Source organism: Mytilus galloprovincialis, chromosome 3, assembly GCF_965363235.1.
Source record: "Mytilus galloprovincialis chromosome 3, xbMytGall1.hap1.1, whole genome shotgun sequence".
NCBI lineage: Eukaryota > Metazoa > Mollusca > Bivalvia > Mytilida > Mytilidae > Mytilus > Mytilus galloprovincialis.
In genome coordinates, this window is record NC_134840.1 from 82585206 (window position 1) to 82610599 (window position 25394).

The 25394-nt window shown below is 32.1% G+C and overlaps 1 protein-coding gene across 1 annotated transcript in view; it reads left to right on the forward strand.

Annotated features, from left to right (window-relative positions):
* LOC143069142 (adenylate cyclase type 10-like) overlaps positions 1 to 21138 on the forward strand; it is a 41960-nt gene extending 20822 nt beyond the window's left edge. The window contains exons 18-32 of the mRNA XM_076243627.1: positions 240 to 465; positions 948 to 1113; positions 8649 to 9125; positions 9763 to 9871; positions 10087 to 10282; positions 10879 to 11001; positions 12205 to 12368; positions 13317 to 13464; positions 14037 to 14128; positions 16050 to 16168; positions 16670 to 16766; positions 17052 to 17167; positions 17607 to 17727; positions 18739 to 18934; positions 19652 to 21138. Of these exons, the coding sequence (XP_076099742.1) occupies positions 240 to 465; positions 948 to 1113; positions 8649 to 9125; positions 9763 to 9871; positions 10087 to 10282; positions 10879 to 11001; positions 12205 to 12368; positions 13317 to 13464; positions 14037 to 14128; positions 16050 to 16168; positions 16670 to 16766; positions 17052 to 17167; positions 17607 to 17727; positions 18739 to 18934; positions 19652 to 19963 (2662 nt within the window). The 3' untranslated portion in view covers positions 19964 to 21138. The remainder of the gene's footprint in view (positions 1 to 239; positions 466 to 947; positions 1114 to 8648; positions 9126 to 9762; positions 9872 to 10086; positions 10283 to 10878; positions 11002 to 12204; positions 12369 to 13316; positions 13465 to 14036; positions 14129 to 16049; positions 16169 to 16669; positions 16767 to 17051; positions 17168 to 17606; positions 17728 to 18738; positions 18935 to 19651) is intronic.
* Positions 21139 to 25394: the final 4256 nt, after the last annotated feature.

Sequence of the window (25394 nt, forward strand, 5' to 3'; positions counted from 1 at the left end):
GACCACTTGGTTATCAATGCCCCAAAAAGAACTAACTGAAGACAACCAAACTGAAGACCATATTCATGCAGTTTTAAAGAAGAACTCTTTTGATTCTACAAATAATGTTTTCAACGTTTTTAACCAAAATCTGGTTCATAGAACAATTATTGTGCGAGAGGAATTAATTACATGCCTTACTATAAAATTGTATTACAATATTTAATTATATGTTGGGTAATAATCTGTTGTTGTTTTAGATTGTTAAAAGAAAGATGTCATGGTGTACCATACTGGTGTGAACAAGTTCTAATTGACATGGTAGAAAAGAGACAGTTGATGATATTAGAGACGGAAGAAGGAAGTCATATAGAGGAGTCTACCATTGCTCCTAATGCTAACCATATCAAACGTATACAGTACAGAGCTGAACATCCTGCTGCTGAATTCAAACAGCTGAATGATATATTTCTTACAGCTACTTCAGTTAGTACATAAATAGAGATAAGTAAGGTTGTCTTCTGTATATTGCATATTTTTTTAAACTACAATGCTTATTCATAGCTTTATTGTACAGATATTCACATTTGTTTCTCACAACAGATATTGCCGATTGAATTAAAGGTTCTAATGGAAGGAGATGTGATGTAAACATATGCTTATTAGACAGCAACCCAATAACACAAACATTTAAAAAAAAAAAAGACATCTAGAGACCAATTTATGTTTATGCTTGTGAATTATAGATTTTTAGGTTTTCTGTATTAAGGTATTTTAGGCAGAAGAACTAATAATCAGGTGACACATTTGTGTATGGCCTACAATAGTAGCTGATGACTGATGTGAGGTATGACAAAGAAAATATTTATTTTTGGCCATTTTATTGGTGCTCCATTGATAACTTAATTTTTGAACACTCAAGATTCTTTCAAAGTCTTAAAATTATCACCTTGATATAAATATTTCAGATTGAAACTTTAATGGACAGCAAAGAACCAACATCTGCCAACTTTTTAAAAGATTTGGGATACATCCATAAGGAGACAGAACACAAGGGAAAGTCTAAACAGAGAATTGCTGTGTTTTCTCCACATGTCAATCCAGTAGATATACCTGTACCAGACATCATGAAAAGTTAGTGATGGGTACTTACCTTTTGAGGTGGGAGGGGGAGGGGGTGGGTGTAACCTTGAAGGAACTTTCTTAATGTTGGATGCTGATATTTGTATTTTTATACGACCGCAAAAATTGAAAAGTTTTTGGTCGTATATTGGTACAGTAAAACCTGTATAAACTGGCCGGCTACGGGACTATGAAAAAGGGCCGGTTTGGACAGTGAGCCGGTTTATTCAGGTTTCCGTTTCGACCGCAAGTTAATGACTTGTGACGTCCGATATTTTGCATATAAAAGTTCTCTTTGATTGTAAAGAATATCTGATCAATTAAAATACTTTCACTTCGTTTTCCATTGTTTGCATTTGCATCATGATGCTCACCAAGGCCGTAACTAGGCATCTTATTTTAGTGAGGCAAAATAATTGAGCCGAGCGAAGCGAGGCGTTAAATTTTTTTTTGAGGGTATGAAATGAATGGTGCAAAATCCTGCGTTCTAGGCATTTTTAGAGAGTTTGATAATGTTTTGAATTTGGACAGTTTTTATATAAATTGTTCATATTTAAAGACTTTTACTAATACCAACTTTATTTGAATTTGTATGTAAGATAATCATCCAAATATAAATTTAAATCTGCCGCCAGAACATAGAACAAACATCGATTCAGTAGAGTTTGCCAATTATTTCTATGGTGGGTTCAGTCAAATTGTTTTAGAATCATAACTTTGGTCTGCTGATATCCTTATCGCGATGAACATGGAGCATGGCAAGACCGCACAACCTCTTGCCACTCATGTATGCTCTTTTCCTAGATTTCAGTCGTTTCAGGGCAGTCTGTGTTTCTAAAGGTAGCACATTATCATCAACACAATGATCAATGTCTTCTTCCAATTCCTTCTCCATCAGCAATTCGGTAGCAGCATCGGTAGTAACAGTTTTGTTTGCAAAAGGGAATTAAGCTTTCCTATAAAGGCTAGCATCATCATACAGTCTCAGTTACAAAATATTAAACTCGCTTGTATGCTGACAAAGAGTAAACAAACTAGGGATAGAATGAGATAAGATACATGTATATGATCTATCTATAGAGTAAGTATATATGATATGGGTACAGGGGAATTAAAATGGAGTTTTGACGTTTACATGTAGGTCCGTAATTTCAAATTATTTCTGGAAATAGTCGGTGGTATTTTAGTTCCAGAATCTATAAATTTAGGGGTTAGGGGTTGGGGGTGTCTGATTCCGAAACCCCGAATATAAAGAAATGAAATTCCGTAGTCCCGAATAAGTAAAGACAAAATCCTGTGATAAAGGTTCTATACCATTCCTCAATAATGTCAAATTGGAATATGGGATGTTCTTTCAATTTTTAGGGTTAAAGAAACATGGATCATGAAAAACTAATCCATGCATGTTTCATATTATTTATATTTTATTTATCTGTAAAGAGAAAGATTAAAGTTGATGAAACGGAGAAATGAATACACAGACAGGACTGCCCCCTTGCGATACCCACTACTTGATTTGTCAGTCTACTTATCGTTTTTGGATTGTTCTAATGAAGTTATATGCAATACGCAGACTACGTTCACAAACAAATTAGTTTACTAGAATTATTCCTTCTTTACCTTCAGTGTCGCTTTTCCTTTTTCTGCAAGAGCCTGTTTTTAACCAGAGATCCATGATGATTATCGTTACTAGGTTAATGTAATTGAGAAACATCACCCGTTGAGATGCTGAGTTATATCCAGGAAGAATAGTTTAAAGGAATGATGACAAGTTATAGAAATTAAGGTTGAGACAGAACAACAAAAGATTATTTTATTTGTATATATGTATAAAAAAAAAAAATCAGTGTCGAAATTTTAGTGAGGCAATTGCCTCACTTGCCTCAAGGGTAGTTACAGCCTTGCTCGCGTTGTTTGGATTGTGAGACGAGAGTTTCGATTTACTTCCATGATCATTTATTTGAAATGTTGGAATGGCCGATTAAAAAGCCAGAATATTATCAAACGTAATTTCACCACTATCGAAACGTTGTCGTACAGTGTTCTATACCCATTGATTGTTGTCATCCGGGTATTTTTTTATTATCAAGGTCATTTGTTTAGGGGTTCACAGCAGGGAACCCAGGGTTTCGACATCACGATGTTAATTTCTTATGCTGCGATTTAAATTTGTTTATCCAAGTTACAAAACGTAAGTTAAATCCGAGATATATTCGGTGTGTCTTGTCGTTTAATTGACACGTTTATAATGTTTTAATAAATAATACAGCTCACTACTGTACGACTGTAAGTTCACGTCACAGTTTAACACCTTACTAATTGATTATCCTGAAAAGTCATATTGTATAAACAAATATGTTTTGATTGCATATCGATCATTGAAATTAATTAGACATACCGGTTTTGACAGGTAATAATTAATGTAATTAAGAGTATTGGGACTTCATAATTAGACCGGAATTCAAAATACACAGGGTCCGGTTTACAAAGGGTATTTTAACAAAGACTTTGAAGGGAAAAAAATGGGACTTTCATTTTCGGCCGGAATGTACAGGAAACTGGTTTATTCAGGGTCCGGTTTAATCAGGTTTGACTGTATGATGTTGGCGTCGTCATCGTCGTTCGAATACTTTTAGTTTTCGCACTCTAACTTTAGTAAAATAGAATAGAAATCTATGAAATTTTAAAACAAGGTTTATGACCACAAAAGGAAGGTTGGGATTGATTTTGGGAGTTTTGGTCCTAACATTTAGGAATTAGGGGCCAAAAAGGGCCCAAATAAGCATTATTCTTGGTTTTCGCACTATAACTTTAGTTTAAGTAAATAGAAATCTATGAAATTTTAACACAAGGTTTATGACCACAAAAGGAAGGTTGGGATTCATTTTGGGATGTTTGGTACCAATAGTTTAGGAATTAGGGGTAAAAAAAGGGCCTAAATAAGCATTATTCTTGGTTTTCGCACAATAACTTTAGTATAAGTAAATAGAAATCAATGAAATGTAAATGCAAGGTTTATGACTACAAAAGGAAGGTTGGGATTAATTTTTGGGAGTTGAGGTCCCAACAGTTTAGGAATTGGGGGCCAAAAAGGGGCCCAAATAAGCATTATTCTTGGTTTTCGCACCATAACTTTAGTATAAGTAAATAGAAATCTATGAAATTTAAACACAAGGTTTATGACCATAAAAGGAAGGTTGGGTTTGATTTTGGGAGTTTTGGTCCCAACAGTTTAGGAATAAGGGGCCCAAAGGGTCCAAAATTGAACTTTGTTTGATTTCATCAAAAATTGAATAATTGGGGTTCTTTGATATACCGAATCTAACTGTGTATGTAGATTCTTAAGTTTTGGTCCCGTTTTCAAATTGGTCTACATTAAGGTCCAAAGGGTCCAAAATTAAACTTAGTTTGATTTTAACAAAAATTGAATAATTGGGGTTCTTTGATATGCCAAATCTAACTGTGTATGTAGATTCTTAATTTTTGGTCCCGTTTTCAAATTGGTCTACATTAAAGTCCAAAGGGTCCAAAATTAAATTAAGTTTGATTTTAACAAAAAATGAATTCTTGGGCTTTTTTGATATGCTGAATCTAACCATGTACTTAGATTTTTGATTATGGACCAGTTTTCAATTTGGTTCAAATCAGGATCCAAAATTATTATATTAAGTATTGTGCAATAGCAAGAAATTTTCAATTGCACAGTATTCAGCAATAGCAAGAAATCTTCAATTGCACAGTATTGTGCAATAGCAAGAAATTTTCAAATGCACAGTATTGCGCAATAGCAAGAAATCTTCAATTTCACAGTATTGTGCAATAGCAAATATTTTCAATTGCACAGTATTGCGCAATAGCAAGAAATATCTAATTGCACAATATTGTGCAATAGCAAGAAATTTTCAATTGGAGTTATCTTTCTTTGTTCAGAATAGTAGTTGAATCAACTTAAATCATTGTTTTATACAATATACAATGTATATTCACTTGTACTACCAACCAATCTTTACCATTCAGTGATAACAAGCACTTTATTTTACATTTTAATATATTATGATGTATTGAAGAGTAGTTATTGTTGCAAACTCCATTAGAAATTTGAATTGATATCAGTTTTGGGAAAGGGGGATGTGAAAAAAAAAATGGGGGGGGGGGGTAATTTTTTCTCATTTCAGATTTCATAAATAAAAAGAAAATTTCTTCAAACATTTTTTTGAGAGGATTAATATTCAACAGCATAGTGAATTGCTCAAAGGCAAAAAAAACCAAAAATTTTAAGTTCATTAGATCACATTCATTCTGTGTCAGAAACCTATGCTGTGTCAACTATTTAATTTTAGATTTAAATAAGTTTGAAGAAGAAATCTTTAATTGATTTGTAAAATCTTGACATTTGTTTTGTGTAAAAAACCCATATAATGTCAAAAATTTGATCACAATCCAAATTCAGAACTGTATCACGCTTGAATGTTTTGTCCATACTTTCCCCAACTGTTCAGGGTTCGACCTCTGCGGTCGTATAAAGCTGCGCCCTGCGGAGCACCTGGTTTATCTTTTGCCTTAGGTTTAAAAAATATGTATGTTTGTTTCCTTTCTCTTGACAGAAAAAATGAGGCAAGTATGGAGGTGAAATATTTTTTTTAATTATTTACATCAGCATGAGACATTTTGCTTTTTGGTAGGACCTTTTCCATTTTTTGTAATGGACATTAAGTTGTCTACAATTAAAGAATGTTTTAGCTTTAACTTAAAGCAAAATATGCTTTTTCAACAAAAGTTAAAAGTAGTTAAGGCCACACCAATTCGATTCCTTGTTCGACGGACCCGCTGCACCTATTTTTTTCAAAACAGAATTTTTTTATTTTTTATACGCCCGTCGTCTTTTAGACGGGGCGTATTATGGTATACCGTTGTCCGTCCGTCCGTCCGTCTGTCCGTCCGTCCGTCTGTCCGTCCGTCCGTCTGTCCGTCCGTCCGTCCGTCTGTCCGTCCGTCCGTCTGTCCGTCCGTCGTCCACACTTCGGACAATAACTCAAAAACGCTTTCACCAATTTCCATGAAACTTTGGTGAATTGTTTATATCTATCGACGTAAGCTCCCTTTCGTTTTTTTTTAATTTCAGATTTTAAGTTTTGGATTTATGGGGCTTTATTCATAAAAAAGGGGGAATTTTCAACACTTCGGACAATAACTCAAAAAGGCTTTCACCAATGTCCATGAAACTTTGGTGAATTGTTTATATCTATTGATGTTAGCTCCCTTTCAATTTTTTTAAATTTCAGATTTTAAGTTTTGGATTTATGGGGCTTTATTCATAAAAAAGGGGGATTTTCAACACTTCGGACAATAACTCAAAAAGGCTTTCACCAATGTCCATGAACACTTCGGACAATAACTCAAAAAGGCTTTCACCAATGTCCATGAAACTTTGGTGAATTGTTTATATCTATTGATGTAAGCTCCCTTTCAATTTTTATAAATTTCAGATTTTAAGTTTTGAATTTATGGGGCTTTATTCATAAAAAAAGGGGGATTTTCAACACTTCGGACAATAACTCAAAAAGGCTTTCACCAATGTCCATGAAACTTTGGTGAATTGTTTATGTCTATTGAAGTAAGCTCCCTTTCAATTTTTATAAATTTCAGATTTTAAGTTTTGGATTTATGGGGCTTTATTCATAAATAAAAGGGAGATTTTCAACACTTTGGACAATAACTCAAAAAGGCTTTCACCAATGTCCATGAAACTTTGGTGAAATTGTTTATATCTATTGATGTAAGCTCCCTTTCCATTTTTATTAATTTTAGATTTTACGTTTTCTTAAGTAATGAATTTTTATACTTAAAAAAGGGGGATTTTATGAAACTTTAGTGAATATATTAATGTAACATCCCTTTTGATTTGTATATATATTTATAGTTGATCATATAAATTCATTTAAAGCATAAAAGACAAGTTAAAAGAGCAACGGGCGTATCATGCGCTAAAGCGCAGCCCTTTATTTTATATTCCCTCTTCCTGCATCCGGAAATGTAATCATGTCCATTTCCCGCACCGTTGTTTTTGTAAATATTATAAAAAGATATCAACATTTGATTTAAAATCACAGTCTAACCTGTATATAACGACTTTAAACATAAAATCACCCCACCACAAGGTGTAAATATCTGTGAGAATATTTGCTTCAGCATGAAACCTATTTATCCAAAGAGGGAGTGCTCCGATATAGATTTATAACAGTGCGGAAATACCTGTAAAGAACAAACAATTGGTTTCTTTCCCCCTTACTTATATTCCCTATCAAAACATGTTCGCTGTTAGAATAAAGTACGAAGAACTTCTGAAGGATTTGCCTTCAACTGCAATCATATTGTATGCTGGCGAAACAAAACTATCTATAGCCACTGCATGTTTATGCACCTGTCCTGATTGATTCAGGGGCCTGTCGTTCAGCAGTTATCGTTTGTTGATGTTGTTCATAATTTGGTATTTTCCTGTTTGGATATATATATAAATTAGACCGTTGGTTTTCCTGTTCGAATTGTGTACGCTAATAATTTTGGGGTCCTTTATAGCTTGCTGTTTGGTCTGTATCAAAGCCCTGTGTAAAAGGCCGTACTTTGACCTGTGTTTGTTATTATCAGGTTGAGAACAACCCTTCCTCAGATATGGGGTCATTTTATTGATGTAGAAAAGAAAACAGAAATACCAAGGATTTGTATAGTTGTTCTATACAAAACCTTTGAAAACTTAGAATTTTGTACTCAAAAAGAGGAGAGTTGCATCATATTTTAAACAACTTTTTCTAAAAGAGGGGTCCACTTATTTTGAATAATATTAAACTGTTAAAGTAAATGTGTTAACATGGTTAAAGTCCAGAAATATTACAAAATTCTTGGACATGTTTTGACCATTTAATACCAGATAGATATATAGTTCTTTGAGAAAATATGAGCTCTTTTATACAAACAAATATATTATAACTTATATTGATCCCTCATAAAACATGTAAAAGGGATATTTATAACATTAAGGGGTTGCCCCCAAACTGATTATGACTTGAATGGAGAATTGTCTCATTGTCAGTCACACACACATAGACCAGATGTAACTTTTTCTTGGTGAACAGGGAAAAAATACATCAGAAATTAAAGAAATGTCAACGTACAAGTGATAAATCAAGTTTTAATATTGTCAAAATCTACTTTTTAATGTTTACAAAAAAAAAATTATAATCGCTCGCCTTTACTTTTCAAGCTTCGCCTCAAAAATTTGCAAATCAAATATTTTTTTATTAAAATTTTCAAATCGCTCGCTCGCCCCATATTTTGGAGTCCATAAATCCGTAGAACAAGAAATTTAAAACGTTTAAAACGAAATCACTGAATGCACCTATATATTTATATATTGCTAATAACTGAATACCTTTAAACAACTCGATGCGTCCATCCATCCTGTAATAGGTTAAGATTCTTTACCATTTTGTTGTGGTCACATTGTCTATCAACCTGAAATTTTTTTCAATTTCCAAACTTCAAAATTGTAGATCTGATTACTGCAAAGATAGATTCAATGAGAGCCACAGAACAGTTAATTGTCAAATGTGCCTCAGTATTGGGAGAGACCTTTCCTCGAGATATGATAGAGAGCATTCTACCTAACGTCAACCGAATCAAAGCTAGGAAATCCTTCAAAGTTCTCAGAAAGACAGGAATATTTGAATGTGCAAACTTACACAACCCTCTGTATAACAAATTCTCCAAAGATGACGAGGAATATGATATTATGGAATGTTACTGTCCAAGAGACGATGAACATATAGATAGAAGTCTTTGTAACCTGATGAAGTTTACTAATCTGATACTGATGGAGACGTGTTATAAGATACTGATGGAGAGTCAGAGAAAAACCCTGCACGCTAGTGCTGCTAATTATCTTGAGAAACAGGCTGATCAGATTAGGAAGGATATTCCATATTATGCTTTGGAGAGACCTCCTCCAAAGTTTAACCAGGAGGAAAAAGGTAGGTTTATGTTGTTTTTGTTGATTCATTGATTGTTGGTGTTGAACTCAACTTTCAGCACTTATAGAGACTACTTTTTACTGGTGGAGGAAACAGGAATGCTCAGAGAAATCAAACAACATACTGCAGGAAAACTGGTAATCCTAGTCAGTTAAGATTGGCGTCATAAGCAATTACCCACATGTGTTGGTTTTGTATTTATTTTGTGGACACTTGGCTCTCTATGCAAATCTTGATGGGTCCAAACCAATGGAAACAAAAGTTATTATAAGAATGAATACAGATTCCAACTTGGTAATGCAAAGTTGCTATTAAATAATTTTGGCTTTTTTTTTAGCCTTTTTTGGTTATTTGTCTGACCTCAAGTATTTATACTTCGCTCTACATTTTGTTGGTTTTGAGCATTTCTAGTGAATATTGTTCCAGAAAAAGGCTTCAGATGCACCTTACTTACAAACATTTTCATATTTTATAAACATCTTTTGGCTTATTTACATGGCCTTCAACCAATGTGATTATTTGCTACAAAAGTTATTTCCAGTCAAGAGCTTTCACTATGATCCAAATGGTAAAGGTAAAAACACTGAAGTGCCTTAATAATTCTGCACATATTTATTTTTGAATTCATTACTTACAGATAGAAATCACAGTAGAAGAAGAAGTTCTAATAGAGTTGAAGATATAGCTATAGCTGATGCTGAATCTTATATGAGAGTAAGGGGCAGGAGGAAAGGTATTCAGATACAGTGAGTTTTACTTAGTATTGTTATTTACTTATTTTTTCTTTTGAACCCTTTCGCCGATGAATCTCGGACTACTTTATAATTTTCTTGACATTTTTTCTTTGTTTTATTAGTTGTATTCAAATTTTATTCATTATCGTCTTTCCAAAAATGCATCCTTGAGTGTTTTTTGGGACAAAATCATTGAATATGTTTTAAAACTTTTTCTGTTGTTGTAGGGATGTAAGTGTGCTCCTTCCCACATTGTTGAAGTCTATAGAATCAGACAGGACACAAGATCAAGCCTGTGAAAGTTTAATGCCAATATATAGCCAGATCTATCACCACAGGAAGGCAACACAAAACTACATGAATATAATAGATATATTGGTGGAGGAGGCTGCTGCATCTATTGTCATGAAACAAACCTCTAATGTAAATATAAGTAATATATAAGTGGTGTTTTACAGGAAAAACTACACAAAAAGAGGTGTACAAATATACTTGTAATTAAATATTGTCCTCTTGCATTCTGCTACAATATTTTGTGAATTGATCCCTGATGGATAGTGGTCTTATTGGCAATACTTTCACATCTTCTTCTTTTAATATTTAATGTTAAATTTCAGAATAAAAACAATTTATTCATCTTGTCAATAAAAATATTCTATGAATTCCAGTTGTTTGTTTTTTTTCAACAAAAAAACTCTCCAAAAAAATAAGATACCACTCATTACTGTTAATTAATGTCTTTCGTTTGCACAATTAGCTTTTCTTCACATAAAAAATGTAACTTCCAGAGATACTTGTACAGATCAAAACTAAGTAATGTACTCCAACTGAAAGACTGTTGATACATGTATTTTTTTATTCATATACATGTACACATTATGTCGGCAAATCTTAAATTTTTGTTTGTTGCTGTAGTTGATTTTAAATATTTAACTTTCCCTTTTGTAAACTCAGTTTTAAGAACTATGAAATGAAAATAAAAACTATTATATATATAGAAATAATAAATTTTAATTCAGGCAATGAAGAAATTAGAAGATGCTGAGGAAGTAATTAATGAAATGATAGATAAAGAAAAAATGGATGAAGAAGATGATGATTTGTATGTTTTGTATGCTAAGCTTGCAAGGCTTACTGGAAAGGTTTGTAAATAAACTCATCATAGAAACCAGGACTAAATTTTGTATATATGCCAGACGCGCGTTTCGTCTGCAAAAGACTCATCAGTGACGCTTGAATCCAAAAAATATAAAAAGGCCAAATAAAGTACGAAGTTGAAGAGCATTGAGGACCAAAATTCCTAAAACTCTTGCCAAATCCAGCTAAGGTAATCTATGCCTGAGGCAGAAAAGCCTTAGTATTTCAAAAATTCTAAATTTGGTAAACAGTTAATTTGTAAATATAACCATATCAATGATAATTCATGTCAGCACAAAAAGTGCTGACTACTGGGCTGGTGATACCCTCGGGGAAATAAATCTCCACCAGCAGTGGCATCGACCTTATTTATTAACTTGCCTAATGAGTGACCATACTGATTTCTTCTCTCAAAGGTCTAAAGCAGAATAATCTTTTTTGTATATATTATATTTCAGAAATGTTCTGTATGGGTCAAACCATAGACTTTGAAATTGGCTTTTTCTGCTTTTCTACTAAAGTACTCACATTTAGGAACACAGATAGGAAGATTTTTTTAATTGAATATTCTATAAACCATCTTGACCTGTTTTATTACTGATTCTAATTTAAGAGTCTTTTTTTATGTATTGGGTGTTTACCAAGAGTTGCTATTTTGCTGATGATTGGCTGTCAAATATATCTTTTTGCCTGTCTGTCAAGATAAACCTGTGTGTCCTGAGTCCAATTTTAGTGTGATATTCTGTTCCTTTTTTTATCAGTTCCATTTTAATAAAGAAAATTCAGATAAAAACTGGAAAATGTATCATTTATGATTTATGGTGGAGTCATTGATATTCTTGAGTTGAACTTGTTGATATTTCTAAACCACAAATTCAAGTGTTTAGATTTTCTAAAGGTTTGTATTCAGACTTTGGCAAAACCTTGAATTCAAATATCCACCAAAGTTTTCCCCAATCCACGAAAAATAAACAAATTCACAGTTATTTTCAATGTCAAATGGTTTCTTGGTCAGAATGTGGACCTAAAAAACAGTCTAATGAACAGTGTAGCCATACATAATCACTTTTCAGAAATCTATCTCAGGGTAAAAATCTGCATACTATAAACACCAAAAGACTAATTTTAATTTAATATTTGCAAAAGTCATGCACCAAATATTTCTATGTAATATTTTTATGATATAATAAGTATGTTGTTCACTGAAGGCATTGTATGTATCTGGAGAAAAAGAAGATGCCTTGCTGTATACAAGACATGCTGCTAAATTGTTAAAGATAGCAGAACCAGAGGGATACTGTAATACTCATGCTCGATATTATTTCTTGTGGATATTTCTCAAATTTCTTAGAATTTCTACAAAACCTAGAAAGTATGTATTTCTTAAGTTTTATCAGATAGAATGAGTATTTCAGTGATATTTTTTTATATTCAAACATGCATTTTTCAACTAAAGATGGGATTTCTTGATTTTATGTCCACAGGATATTGTTCATCTTTGCTTGCCAAAGGTCAAAATCCTGATTCCTTCCTCATATACATGATTATCAATTATAAATGTAGAAAATATAAATAAACAATTGTCACACGCAGATTGCGCAACAAGTCTTCACACTCAATCAAAGTATGATATTTAGTGACATATTTAAAGTTCTTTGGTTTGTTCCACGTGCATATATTGGAATGCCAATGTATACATGCAGTTTCTGCTTCACAAAATTTGTAAACATTATGCTATCAAGACACAGCCAATTTGACACCTCCAAACTAAGATGGGTCAAGTGCTGTTATTGGTCATATTTAATGTAGTCGGAGCAGATACAATTTCTATTTGTCACTAGTTGGCACAGTGCTGTATACACAAATTATGCTTAGTCTATTAAGGGTGAAGATGACGGGACTGAATTGTTGCCCTCCATATGCTAGCAAAAATGAATAATTGTCTTAAAATATAGCTTTAATAACATGCAAATAAAAGTTGGTTATATTTATTTAAATACTATGTACTAGCATGATAGATTTAAAAAAAAATGACGCTTTTGTTGCAATGGTAATTATAGAATGGGTCAAGAAATTGGTTTAAAGTTGAATTTTTCTATAGTACTGGAAACTCATAAGTGGAAAACAAGCTGAAAATGACATGGCAAAAAAGAAAAAAAGACTAACAAACAAACAAACAAACAACAGTAAAAGACATACAACAAAGAAAAAACTGAATACCGATTGTTCGTCATGAAATTGCCATAAACTTTTAGAATATAATATTTCATTTGAACCTATGCATTGCTGATTTTAAAATTATTATACAAATTTTAAACAGACCATCAACAGACAAAACTGTGGAACAAGGATATTGTTTATCTGAACTCTATGAATTTGAAAAAGAGAACAATGAAGAATGGAAGATGTCTATCAATAGTTTTAGACAGATGATCAAAATTACGGGAAGATTTAGTAATTTACATCAGGTATATTGGATTTGAATTTGATAAACATGTTTTATTCTTTTACACCAGATATACATATAAATCAAATAAGATTTTCTTAGATAAATGAGTTTTTTCTTTAGAGGAGGATTAATTTTGTTAAACCCCATTTTGTGGAAAAAAATGTTTGATTATATAGGGAATCACTGAAGCATGACTGGAGTGGGTCCCCTCTTAGGCAAGTCAATGGGCCCTCTCTTATGAAAATTTCTGTTTCCATCACTGTTCTTTTATATAATTTTTTGTAGATTTTAAAAAGGATACAATATCAGTTTGGGAAAAGAGAGAGCCAAAAGATACCTATGGGATGTTCAAATTTACAAATTTAAAACAAGCTGAAAAAGCCATGGCAAATAAAAAAAAAACAGAAAAAAAGACAAACAGAAAACAAAACACAACACATTATTGAAAACTAAAGACTGAGCAACACAAACCACACCAAAAACTGGGGTGATAATTTTTCAGGTCAAATATGCATTTAAGAATACCTGATATTAATCTAACTGCTGGTTACTTATTTTAATGTTAGTATACATAAACTGATTTCTTTCCAGTTGATTAGAGCTTACAAAGTAATGATTGAATATTGTGCAAAGTACAATCATCCAAAAATGAAGGATAAACTAGAAAAAGAATTTTTGGCAAGGTAATAATATTTTTTTGTATTAAGTTCTGAAAATACTGTAATTCAGAAATTATTGTGTGCATTAGTTATTGGAATTTTTTAACAATGGACAAAAATGTGAGATTAATTGTTGCAATTTCAGACAAAATCTGCATACAGAAATAAGTATAAGATATCAGAGGGCGACTTCTTATATCGCAATACTCACTTAGTTGCATTAATTGGATGAACAAAAACCTCACATTAAGGTGGTACCTAACACCTGAACTAAAATTAATTTGGCTCGTTCAATTTTCTTAAAATTTTGACAAAATATTTACTTTGACCCTTTGACAAAAATATAAAAAAATCAAAAAAATTGAACCAACCTTTTAATCAGAAAAAATACACTGGTTATATAGCAGTTTGACAAACACTCATTTTGATCATTGAGAAGCTTAATATTCCCTTAAGAACACAATGTCATTAAAACGTTCTGCTGATTATACCCCCGCTTTAAAAAAAGGGGGTATACTGTTTTACCTCTGTCTGTCCGTCAGTCAGTCCGTCCCATGAAACTTTCGTCACATTTTTCTCAGGAACTACACATCCACCCTTTCTGTAATTTGGTATCAACATTTATATATGTCAGCCATACCGTGTGATGCGTTTTCAGATTCATCACTTGACAACTTCCTGTTTACCGAACAGTTGTCTGATTTTACACATGATAGCCAAGTTGAAAATTTTCGTCACATTTTTCTCAGGAACTACAATACAAGGATTTCTGAAATTTGGTTTCAGGATTTATATAAGTCAGCTATACCGTGTGATGCGTTTTCAGATTCATCACTCGACAACTTCCTGTTTACCGAACACTTGCATATTTTTACACTATTAATATTATCCACTTGCGGCGGGGGTATCATCAGTGAGCAGTAGCTCGCAGTTTCACTTGTTTTACAGAGTTATCTCCCTGTAGTGTTAGGTACCACCTTAAGTTTTGAATTTCTAGTAATTTGTTAGATTATTATGTTGTCTGCAATTGATATTATTTAACACTAGCTGCAAGAAACAATATGAAACTTTTTGTCTACTGTGGATTCATTTATTTTCGTGGGTATCAATTTTCGTGGATTGCTAAAAACTTGCATATTTGTGGATATTTGATTTCGTGGTTTTACTTATCTCTGTATGCAAATCCTATTGAAAATATGTTATTCGTTGAACATTTGAATTTGTGGTTCACCTGTACCCACGTAACCAACGAAAATTGGTATCCAACGAATAATAATGAATCCACAGTTGTTAGCACAGCAAAGGAGTTAAAAAAGCCTTCAAAGTGTGTCAAGCAGCTGATATTTTACACTCTCAATATGCAGATAATCTGATAACAGATTAATCTGGCTGTTCAAACATTATGACAGCGCTGATAAGTTACGTATTAGACACCACAAAGCTGTGATATTCAATTTTATTAAGAGCTGAGCAGAGTGATAAATGGACAGTGGGACGACCACTATCAGGCCTTATCAGTCTGAAGATGAGTAACTTTTTATGCCTCATGAGCATTATGTTTTCTGGTCTGTGCGTCCGTATGTCCGTCGTCTGTTCGTCTGTCTGTCTGTCCCGCTTCATGTTAAAGTTTTTGGTCGAGGTAGTTTTTGACGAAATTGAAGTCCAATTAACTTGAAACTTAGTATACATGTTCCCTATGATATGATCTTTCTAATTTTAATGTCAAATTAGAGTTATTACCCCATTTTCAGGGTTCACTGAACATAGAAAATGATAGTGCGGATGGGGCATCTGTGTATCGTGGACACATTCTTGTTTTCACACTTTTGCCTTGCCAGTTTTCTGTGAATTAATGTAAAAAATCAACAAATTTGTACACTAGAATTCTCCTTGTGATTCTTACTTGTATACCTGTGTATTTTCATGTAGTTTTATTTGTTTTCAGTTGCTTAGCAAGAAGTGAGGAACTACAAGCTGATGACCTGGCTATGATGTCTGAAGTCTGTTCTGATATCTGTCTAAAAAGTTTAGAGAAAGGAGACATCAGTCGAGCTATTTCTTCTGGTAAACAAAATATGAGCAGCAATTATGTCTGGCAACAGTAGCAAAATAAGGATTATACTTTTTCATCTTCAGCAGTAATAATTTTTTCTCCTTATTGGGCATATTCAAACAAAAAATGATTGGGAACTTTAACCACATACTAATCAACTATATCAGTAGTCAGTTTTATTAAAGTGAACTAAGTTTTTTACTTGTGTAATAGAAGCATGCTGTTTTAAAAAGAAATTGCATTTTATACTTGCCATTGTATTATATATTATAATTGGTGTAACTTTTCTAAAGTAGATAAATTTCTTCATGTAGAACCAGTCTGGAATAATTATGATTCAACTGCTATAAACTTGGTAGCAAAAAAAAACCAAACCAAACAATTTAATGTTTCTTGATTCATATTGGAAGTACATGTATTATCAATGTGATATTAAACACAAAGCACAATTTGTAAAGATGCATCAGTTATTTTGTAATGAAGAAAACTGTCACCTCTCCTCTTTATTCCAGGTACAGCTGTTGTAGAAATTGGAGACAGTATGAAACAAACTGACATCAACAGAACTGTTTATCCATTGATGGCACTAACATTACTATTTACTGATAAGTATGTACAGCAGCTTAAATATATTTCATTATAATGATTAATTAAGTTTATTTGAGAATTGTTGTCTTGCCAAAATATCAGTTTCCTTTATCAAATTGAACAAACCTACTGTCTTTAGACTTAAAGATCTATATAGAAAGTATGTTAAATGTGTAAGGGGAGATAATTCATTTTGGATATACAAGTTTTGATTTCATGCCCACGTCAATAAGTTTTTTATTCTTTCTGATATCTGCCTGCATTATATAATAATGAATATTTAATAATTATATTTTTAACAACTAGAAAGACTCCTTGTTTAGACATCATGCAGAAGATGAAATCCTATAACAAGAAGAAGTATAGCACAGTTGGTCAAGCCTGGTATCATGCCATTAACATGGAGGTCATGCTTAGCTGGAGTAAGTATTGATGGTCAATAAACAAAATAAGAAGATGTGGTATTATTACCAATGGGACAACTCTGCACCAAATACGAAATAATTCAGAAGCAAGCATTCATAAGTCATGGCACAGCTTTCAACAATGAGCAAAAACATAACACAAAAGGCTATCAATGGTACAAAAATAGCAAATGTAAAACAATTTAAACGCTAAAAATAATCAACCTGATTTATGTACAAAATATTATCTGATTTTGACCTCCTTTTCTTGATTCTTTGATCAGTGTTTCAGTATGTGCTATATGGATGTAAGTTTCTCAACTAAATAATTATTGTAAGGTGAACATATTCAGACATGGGTCATCTTACCCGAATTCAACCTTACTTTCATGGTTTAGTTTTGATTCCCATTTGTAATTAGATTTAGATATGTAATATAAAATGTTTTTAATTCCAGATATATCTCAGGAACCATTTGATGACAGTTTAGATTTTGCCACCTATTTAATGAGCAAAGCAGATGCTGTCTACAATGATATGCTCCCAAGATACATGCTTACCATGTCTATAGCAATGTGGTAGGTGGCTATTTTAAAACACAGGGAGGGATCATTCAACTTTTGAATTGAACTATGGGTTTATATCTTCATTCTTAGGAATAGGGTGTCTCAGCAACTTAAACCTCTTTTGAAGTCTACAAATTGAAAGGAAATAGGTTATTGCAGGACCCCTCTCCCCATTTTGAAAAAAAATTAAAAAAAATCAAGTTTGGTATTCACTACTATACATATTTTTTGAGAAATATTCAAATGGCATGTATGCTATATGTAAGAGCTGTTATAGAAAATACTATGCCCCCCCCCCCCCCCCAGTAAAGGCATTTCAAAAAAATAAATTATGTGGGTGGTTGTATTTAAAATACCAAAATGCAAAGGGAGTGTTGTTCTAACTTATTTTAATTTATGTGGATAGTGTGGGTTAAAAAAAAGCACTGTCCCAGGGGAGGACATAGAATTTTCTGGAACAGCTCTAAGGCTGTAAGCTATTATTAAGTATGTTATGTAAGAATTTTTATTATGTCCCACCTACGATAGTAGAGGGGCATTATGTTTTCTGGACTGTGCGTCCGTTCGTCTGTCTGTTCGTTCGTCCGTCTGTCCTGCTTCAGGTTAAAGTTTTTGGTCAAGGTAGTTTTTGATGAAGTTGAAGTCCAATCAACTTGAAACTTAGTATACATGTTCCCTTTGATAAGATCATTCTAATTTTAATGCCAAATTAGAGAATTTATTCCAAAGTCCACTAAACATAGAAAATGATAGTGCGAGTGGGGCATCCGTGTACTGTGGACACATTCTTGTTGGTTATTGCAAAGGATCCCCTTTTACTTAATAATACCAGCCTATCACCAAGTCTGACATTTGAATGTGATTCTTCAATTGCCAATTTAAAATTAATAAAGCCATAATCTGAAACAAAACAGATGTCCAGATTAAAACAAAGAAATGGTGTATACATGTCATGGAGCTCCTTTAGAATAATGATAAAAACAGGAGTTAACTTTCTAAGGGAGATAATTTTTCTACTTTCAGGTACTGCAGACATGACCAGTGGTCAAGTGCACAGATTTGGTTTGATTATTGGGAAGTGTTTGATCTTGGAGAGATAAATTTTCTATCAGTATATGTCCTAGCCAGAAAGATTGAGATCATGTTAATGTCTCTTAGTATCAGTAAAATTACAAAACCAAAGTTTCTATGGAAACAATTACTAACAGCTGCTTCAGAGGTAAAAGTTACATAATGTGAATTTCAGTTTGTTGATGAAGAATATTAATGTAACTTGTTTAAAATCTTGGTTAATCATGACTTATACAAATAAATGATATCACAATAGGTTTGTGCAGTGATATTTTACATGTAACCAATGCATTTTTTTATTACATTTTGCTCTTAAAATTATTTATGGCCTTAAAATTTTCACATTATACAATTTCCTCCACTCAGTTTAAACTTTTTTCTGAAAATTTGGCCAACTAATGGTGAAAACTAAAATTGTCTATGAACTATCATAATTGATGTTTTAATTGTTTGAAGGGTCTATTTCAATTCTTTATATGAACAGAGATAACTTGAGATTTCCATTTACCTTTTTTCCATGTTTCACAAGCTAAAAAATATATAAACTCTTACTTCAATGATTCATGTGAGGTGCTGTTCTAGAATCAATTGTAAAGGGAATGAGGTGTCAGAAGCATGGCTGTCAAAACAATTTGACCGGTATTGATTATTTTAGAACAAAATCCTAAGCATTTATAGGATTTGATCTTGAAATTTTATGCATTACAGATTTAAATAAAAAAATGCCTTCCAACCACCGAATACATGTACATGTATGTCTTGAAAAGCAGCAGAGTTAGCAGAAAATTGCATGAATATATTTAGGTTTATAGCGGTTGAGGATAGTATGCATTTTGAATATATATGTTATTCAATATTTTTTTAGGATCTCGAGAAAATGTCTGGAGCTGTGAAGAAGGTGGTCACACTTAAACCAAGATACCATCATTTAAATGCTTACCTGCTAGCACTTAAGCAGAAATATTGTTGGTCAAAATTAACCATGGTCAAGGCATTAAAGCTGGCAAAAAAGCAAGGGAATAAACTGGAATATGGATGGATTAAACACAACAGACATCACTGGTTTGGAAGGAGAGCACAAATTAGGGGAGATAACCCTGCCGCTGCTGAATGGTACAAACTGTTCAGTAGCTCATACCAGCAAGGATTTTGTACATGGCCACTAGTGGCTAAATAGACTTATGAAAATGTTGAGCATTTGTGAGATTATCTATAACTTTGAAATTATTATGTAAGTCTACAATTTCTTAGTGCTTTCAATGAAAATGTGTTAATAGTTGCTAAATTGAGGTATGAAAATGTTGAGCATTTGTGACATTATCTGAACTATGAAATAGAAAGCCATGGATTCAATATTTTTCAGCTTGAAATGAAAGTGTGGTGTTGTACACCACTATTAATTGACTATTTTTTTACCTCTGTGAAAAAGGTCTGAGCATACAGATTACTAATTTATATCTTTTTCTGTCTTTGGCATTGTCATTTTTCGTTTATTCAACTTCTTTTAAGGTTCTCATTAGAAACCATACAGTATTAATTATGCATGAAATATTTGCAAAGTGATTTTAAATAGACGAGAATCAATCAATTTAACTTATGATTTGTTGATGGTTTAGGTTTCCCTATACAATAACAATTTCAGAAGGTCACCTAGAATTTCTTAATAGAACCATTTTTTACATAGGAAGTGATCTTTTTCCTACAAAAACAAATGCAAAGTTAATACTGAAAGAAAGGTTATAACTTTTCTTCTTTTGATATTTAAGAAAATACTAAATAAAACTTGTTGATTTGTAGCAAATATTATAACAACTATCTCCCCTTACAAGGAAACATATAAATTCAAAAGTTACTTCCCCTTGTCTAATCATTTCAAAAATATCTATAATTCTGTGTAATTTTGAAAACAAACATTTTATTTTAAATCAGAACTAATGGGTAAAGAAATTGTTTATCCAAGATATGATAATGAGTTTTTGTTTCATCTCAATATACACTGCAAATCTTAACGGTCAAATCATCTGAAAAATGTAACATTCCAAATTTTTTCAATGGAAGATTTACATCAAACTTTATAAATCAATGTAAAGAAATTTGTTAAAGATATATATGCTTATTATAACATACTTGTTCAAAGACAATATGTACATTTTGAATATAACTGATGTTCAAAGATCTTAATTGCTATTGCTTATTTAGAATGTAACGGACCTTCCTTTAAATGTGGACAAACATGTTATTTGGAATGTAAAAAGATTGAAATATTGTGATACATGTAATATGTGATAGTGTTAATACTAAATTTGTTGATTTTGAATTTATGTAAATAAAATGATACATATTTTCAAATTTCTCTGTCTTCTGTTATTATGTTTACTATAAAAGACGATCTGATAGAAATACAGATGATCTGTCAAGACTTAGTATACAAGGCTCTGAAGATGCTTTACTCTGTTTTCTATTCCAATGAGCCAAGAAACATGTGTGAAATACTGAACTTTCTGCTTCCAAGCTGAAGGTGTATATCATAACAGCAAAATATAAGTATAAAAAAAAATATCTTGAAAACAGAAAGTAGTATGGAAGATTTTCAAATCCTTGTTAAGGACTCAGGATCTATATTTCAGGCAGATTGAACATAAAGATAATTAATATGAATAAAGATATACCAATGAGACAGCAACTTAATGACACAAATAGCTCAAAGACATACTGAGGTAATGTGCTGTCTTCAACAAAAGGAAGTTTTCCTTACAATATGTGAAGGACTTACTGTGGGTTCATTAATTTTCGTTGGATACCAATTTTTGTGGGTTTCGTGGTTACAGGTAAACCACGAAATTAAATATTCCACGAATGACAAATTTGCTATGGGCTTATAGGAAGACTGCATCAAAACCACAAAATTAAATATCCACGAACATCCAAGTTTTCCCTTATCCACGAAAATTGGTACCCACGATAATAAATGAATCCACAGTAATCACCCCACATGTGTTACAGATGACCATGGATATCTTCCAATTCTCATAGCTACAATCAGTTTTCTTTCCATAGATGAAACATCCCAGAATGAGACTTATTAATAACAACATCAAGAGGGTTACACAGTTAGCTATTGTGAAACTTATGATGAACTTGTACCTTCCAAAAGCAACACACATGTGCAGCAGGTTCTACTTACTGGAGCATCTGCGATCATCACCATTAACTGAGGAGTTCTTGTTGCTCAGTTTATTTTTATTTCTATTGTATATGGTTGTTTGTTTCTTTGGTATTATTTTTTCATGCTATTGTAGTAGCATATTTACCTGACGATATTGGGATATCGGTATTTAGTCGGATCTTAACATGAACTTGTGATTTGTTACAAACCGGTATTTTTAAAAATAAACAAACAAATGTAGAAATGTTCAGGACTTAATTAAATCTGTATTTGGGTAAGATGATGCAAGCATACGATTTGTATTGCATCCTACACTTTGAGAAGCAAATAATTTTTTACTACTTTATTAAAATATTGTATAAAATGTTAATTATGAGCTATGAAAGTCAAGTGGCTCAAGCATTTTTCTGAGGAAGTTTTTAATAGTTTCAAAGAAATATTTTTACAGTGGGTTAGCTTTCATTAGTCTTCACTATCCTATAGATTAACAACTTTTTGTGTTATTTATAATTTAGAATCTTTATTGAAGGTGGAGCACGAATGCACAGTAAATTAATTATATTGATGTGCCATTTGTATGCAAGAGTGACATTCCTTTGTATTATGTGCTGATTGGAAAAAAAAGTTATGCAAGTATTGTCTCCCTTTAACAGGTTCATTATTTTATAATTAAGTATAAGTTTCTGGTATAATTTTGAATAATTGCAAAATGTATCAATTCAATATATTTCAATTTTTGATATTGGTGTATCAAAAACATTGATGTACGAATACAATTTCATAAATTTGAAACGTTTAAAATGATTTAATACCAATATAAAGAACCGTTCACCATTTTTGAAATCAACTATAAATGAAAGTTGAATTATTTACCTCCACTTCATGATAGAATGATTGGGAAACTAACCAGAGTTATCTAATATTAGTCACAGAGAGGGACTATCAAGCATTTTTTTAAATAAAGCTTATTTAAAAAACAATGTTCCACTAAAAACGTATGATTCATTATACAAATATAAGGACTTTATTAGCTAAATCTACAAATTTTATTAGATATTATGAATTTTTATTACAATAGATTAATATGCAGGTGTTTCTTCAACTTTAGATTTTTATTGTCCTTTGATATCTTCTGTATTTGATTTTGCCATTGGACCGACTAGACTAGGGACTTTCTGTTTAAAATTTTCCTCAGAGTTAGGTATTTCTGTTATTTTACTTTCTGCTATATAGTTTAAAAAAAAACCTAGCATGAACTCCAAATACAAAAAATATTTTTATATTACAAAAGACAAACATTTGGGGGGTTTATAACATTTGACAGGTGCAAAACCTTGATGCCTGTTGAACAAGAGTTTGAGATCTCAATCCTTTCCTTTTGAAATTTTATCAAAGAGTGATTCCTTTGTTGATGACAACATATTCAACTTTTATTCAGAGATGCATTGCCAGATTAGTAAACCTCAAATTTTCAGCTTGTGTTTTTATTGCTGTGATGGTATCCTATATTCTTCAAAAATCAGCCTAATGTTTACATGGAGTGCTTACTTCAGGTAGGATTTCCACATGAAGGTGGTACCCAACACTTAACTAAAATTAATTTGGCTCATTTTATTTTCTTGAAATTTTGACAAAGTACTTACTTTGACCCTTTGACAAAAAAATAAAAAAAAATAAAAATTTGAACCAACCGTTTTATTAGAAAAATTACACTGCAGTTTGACAAACTCTTATTTTGATCATTGAGAAGATTAATATTCCCTGAACAACACAACGTAATTAAAACGTTTACCTGATTTTACAGAGTTATCTCCCTGTAGTGTTAGGTACCACCTTAATATAGCCAATTGTGCAGAAAATGAATTTAATTACCAACATCTAATTAGTCAAGTGCAAGGAGGTTGTGGTCTCATTCCTTGCTAGGCATTGCATATTCAGCTCAGCATGTCTATTGTATAATGCAAGGCTCATATCCATATTGCATCTAGGTGTTCTCATCCTATATACACATTTGGTCTTAATTAATAATTAAATGTTTACTAAACTGAATGTTTGAAATACTAAGGCTTTTCTACCTCAGGAATAGATTTATAAAACCTAAGCTGTAAACATCAAAACTTTTAGGAATTTTGGTCCTTTCTGCTTTTTTTCTTCACACTTTATTTGGCCTTTTTAATTTTTTTTACAGTGTCACTGATAAGTCTTTTTGTAAACAAAACATGCATCTGGTGCAAATACAAAATTTCAATCCTTGTATCGATGATGGGTTTATTTATCTTGCCATTGGCGGATCCAGAACTTTTTTTTTATAAAAGAGGGGGGGGGGGGGGGGGTCTGCCTATTCCCCCCTCCCCCTTTGCAAGAATGTAAAAAAAAATATTTGAATGATGCACTTGCAGGAGAATTATCAAAATAAAAGATCAAAAAAATATCTGTACAATATGAAAATTAAATTTCATGTACAGTAACTGGTCAAAAGTATTCATCCCCTGCATTTTTTTGCTATATATTTCATATAAAAACATATTTTTTCAAAAAAATATTTTAAAGGCATTTATGGTTGGATTTTTATCAACAAGGCCTTAAAAGACATAGAAATATGTTTATTTATTTGGTCATAGTTTTGTCTTCAGGTGTTTTTGTTTTCTCTTGATGTGAACACATACAATAAAATTTTGTAATTTAATTTGGTTGATTATGTAGCGAATTTCTGAACAGAAAATAATATTTGTGTTTATCTTGTGAAAAAATGAAAATGATCCAGAAAACAAACATAACCAAATAAACAAACAAACCTGTGACAATTCTGCTCCTATTGGTACCAAGTTGCTTAAAATCAAACCAAAAATGACCCCAAAATATTATTTTGAAAAAATGTAGTTTTCAATATATAGTGAAAAATTTCAAGTGACGTATAACTATGGCCACATTCTGTACCAGAAATAGGATTTTGTATATTCCTTAGGCTTTTTTGCTAATTTATTTCCCACTTAGATGAATTACGGATTTCCCCGGTCACGTTCCGTTTTGTTTTGTACTTTATAATCAGTGTTAAACATATGTTTGAAAATCTATAGAATTGCCTTTCATAAAACGTTTTAGTGATTGGAACTTTTAAAAGCTCACCCGCAAAATTTTGGTGAGCGAAGAATTACAAGATACTTTTTCATGCGTTAAGGTAGACCATTTATTTATTGACATTCATCTTTATCAACCAGAAACAGTCCTTCTCGCCTCAGCAAAGAGGGGAAGCAGTTGTCATGGGATATTTGTGGTGTTAACTTCTTGTTGACTACTTGTTCAGACACGCATTATTCAATATTTCAATGTAATTCATATGCTTTTATAAATGTCAAATAATTTCCCCAACACAACAGGGGTTGTTTTGTATATAGCTTTAGCAAAAACTCCTCTTAAAAGCCAATAAAGGTATAAATTATTT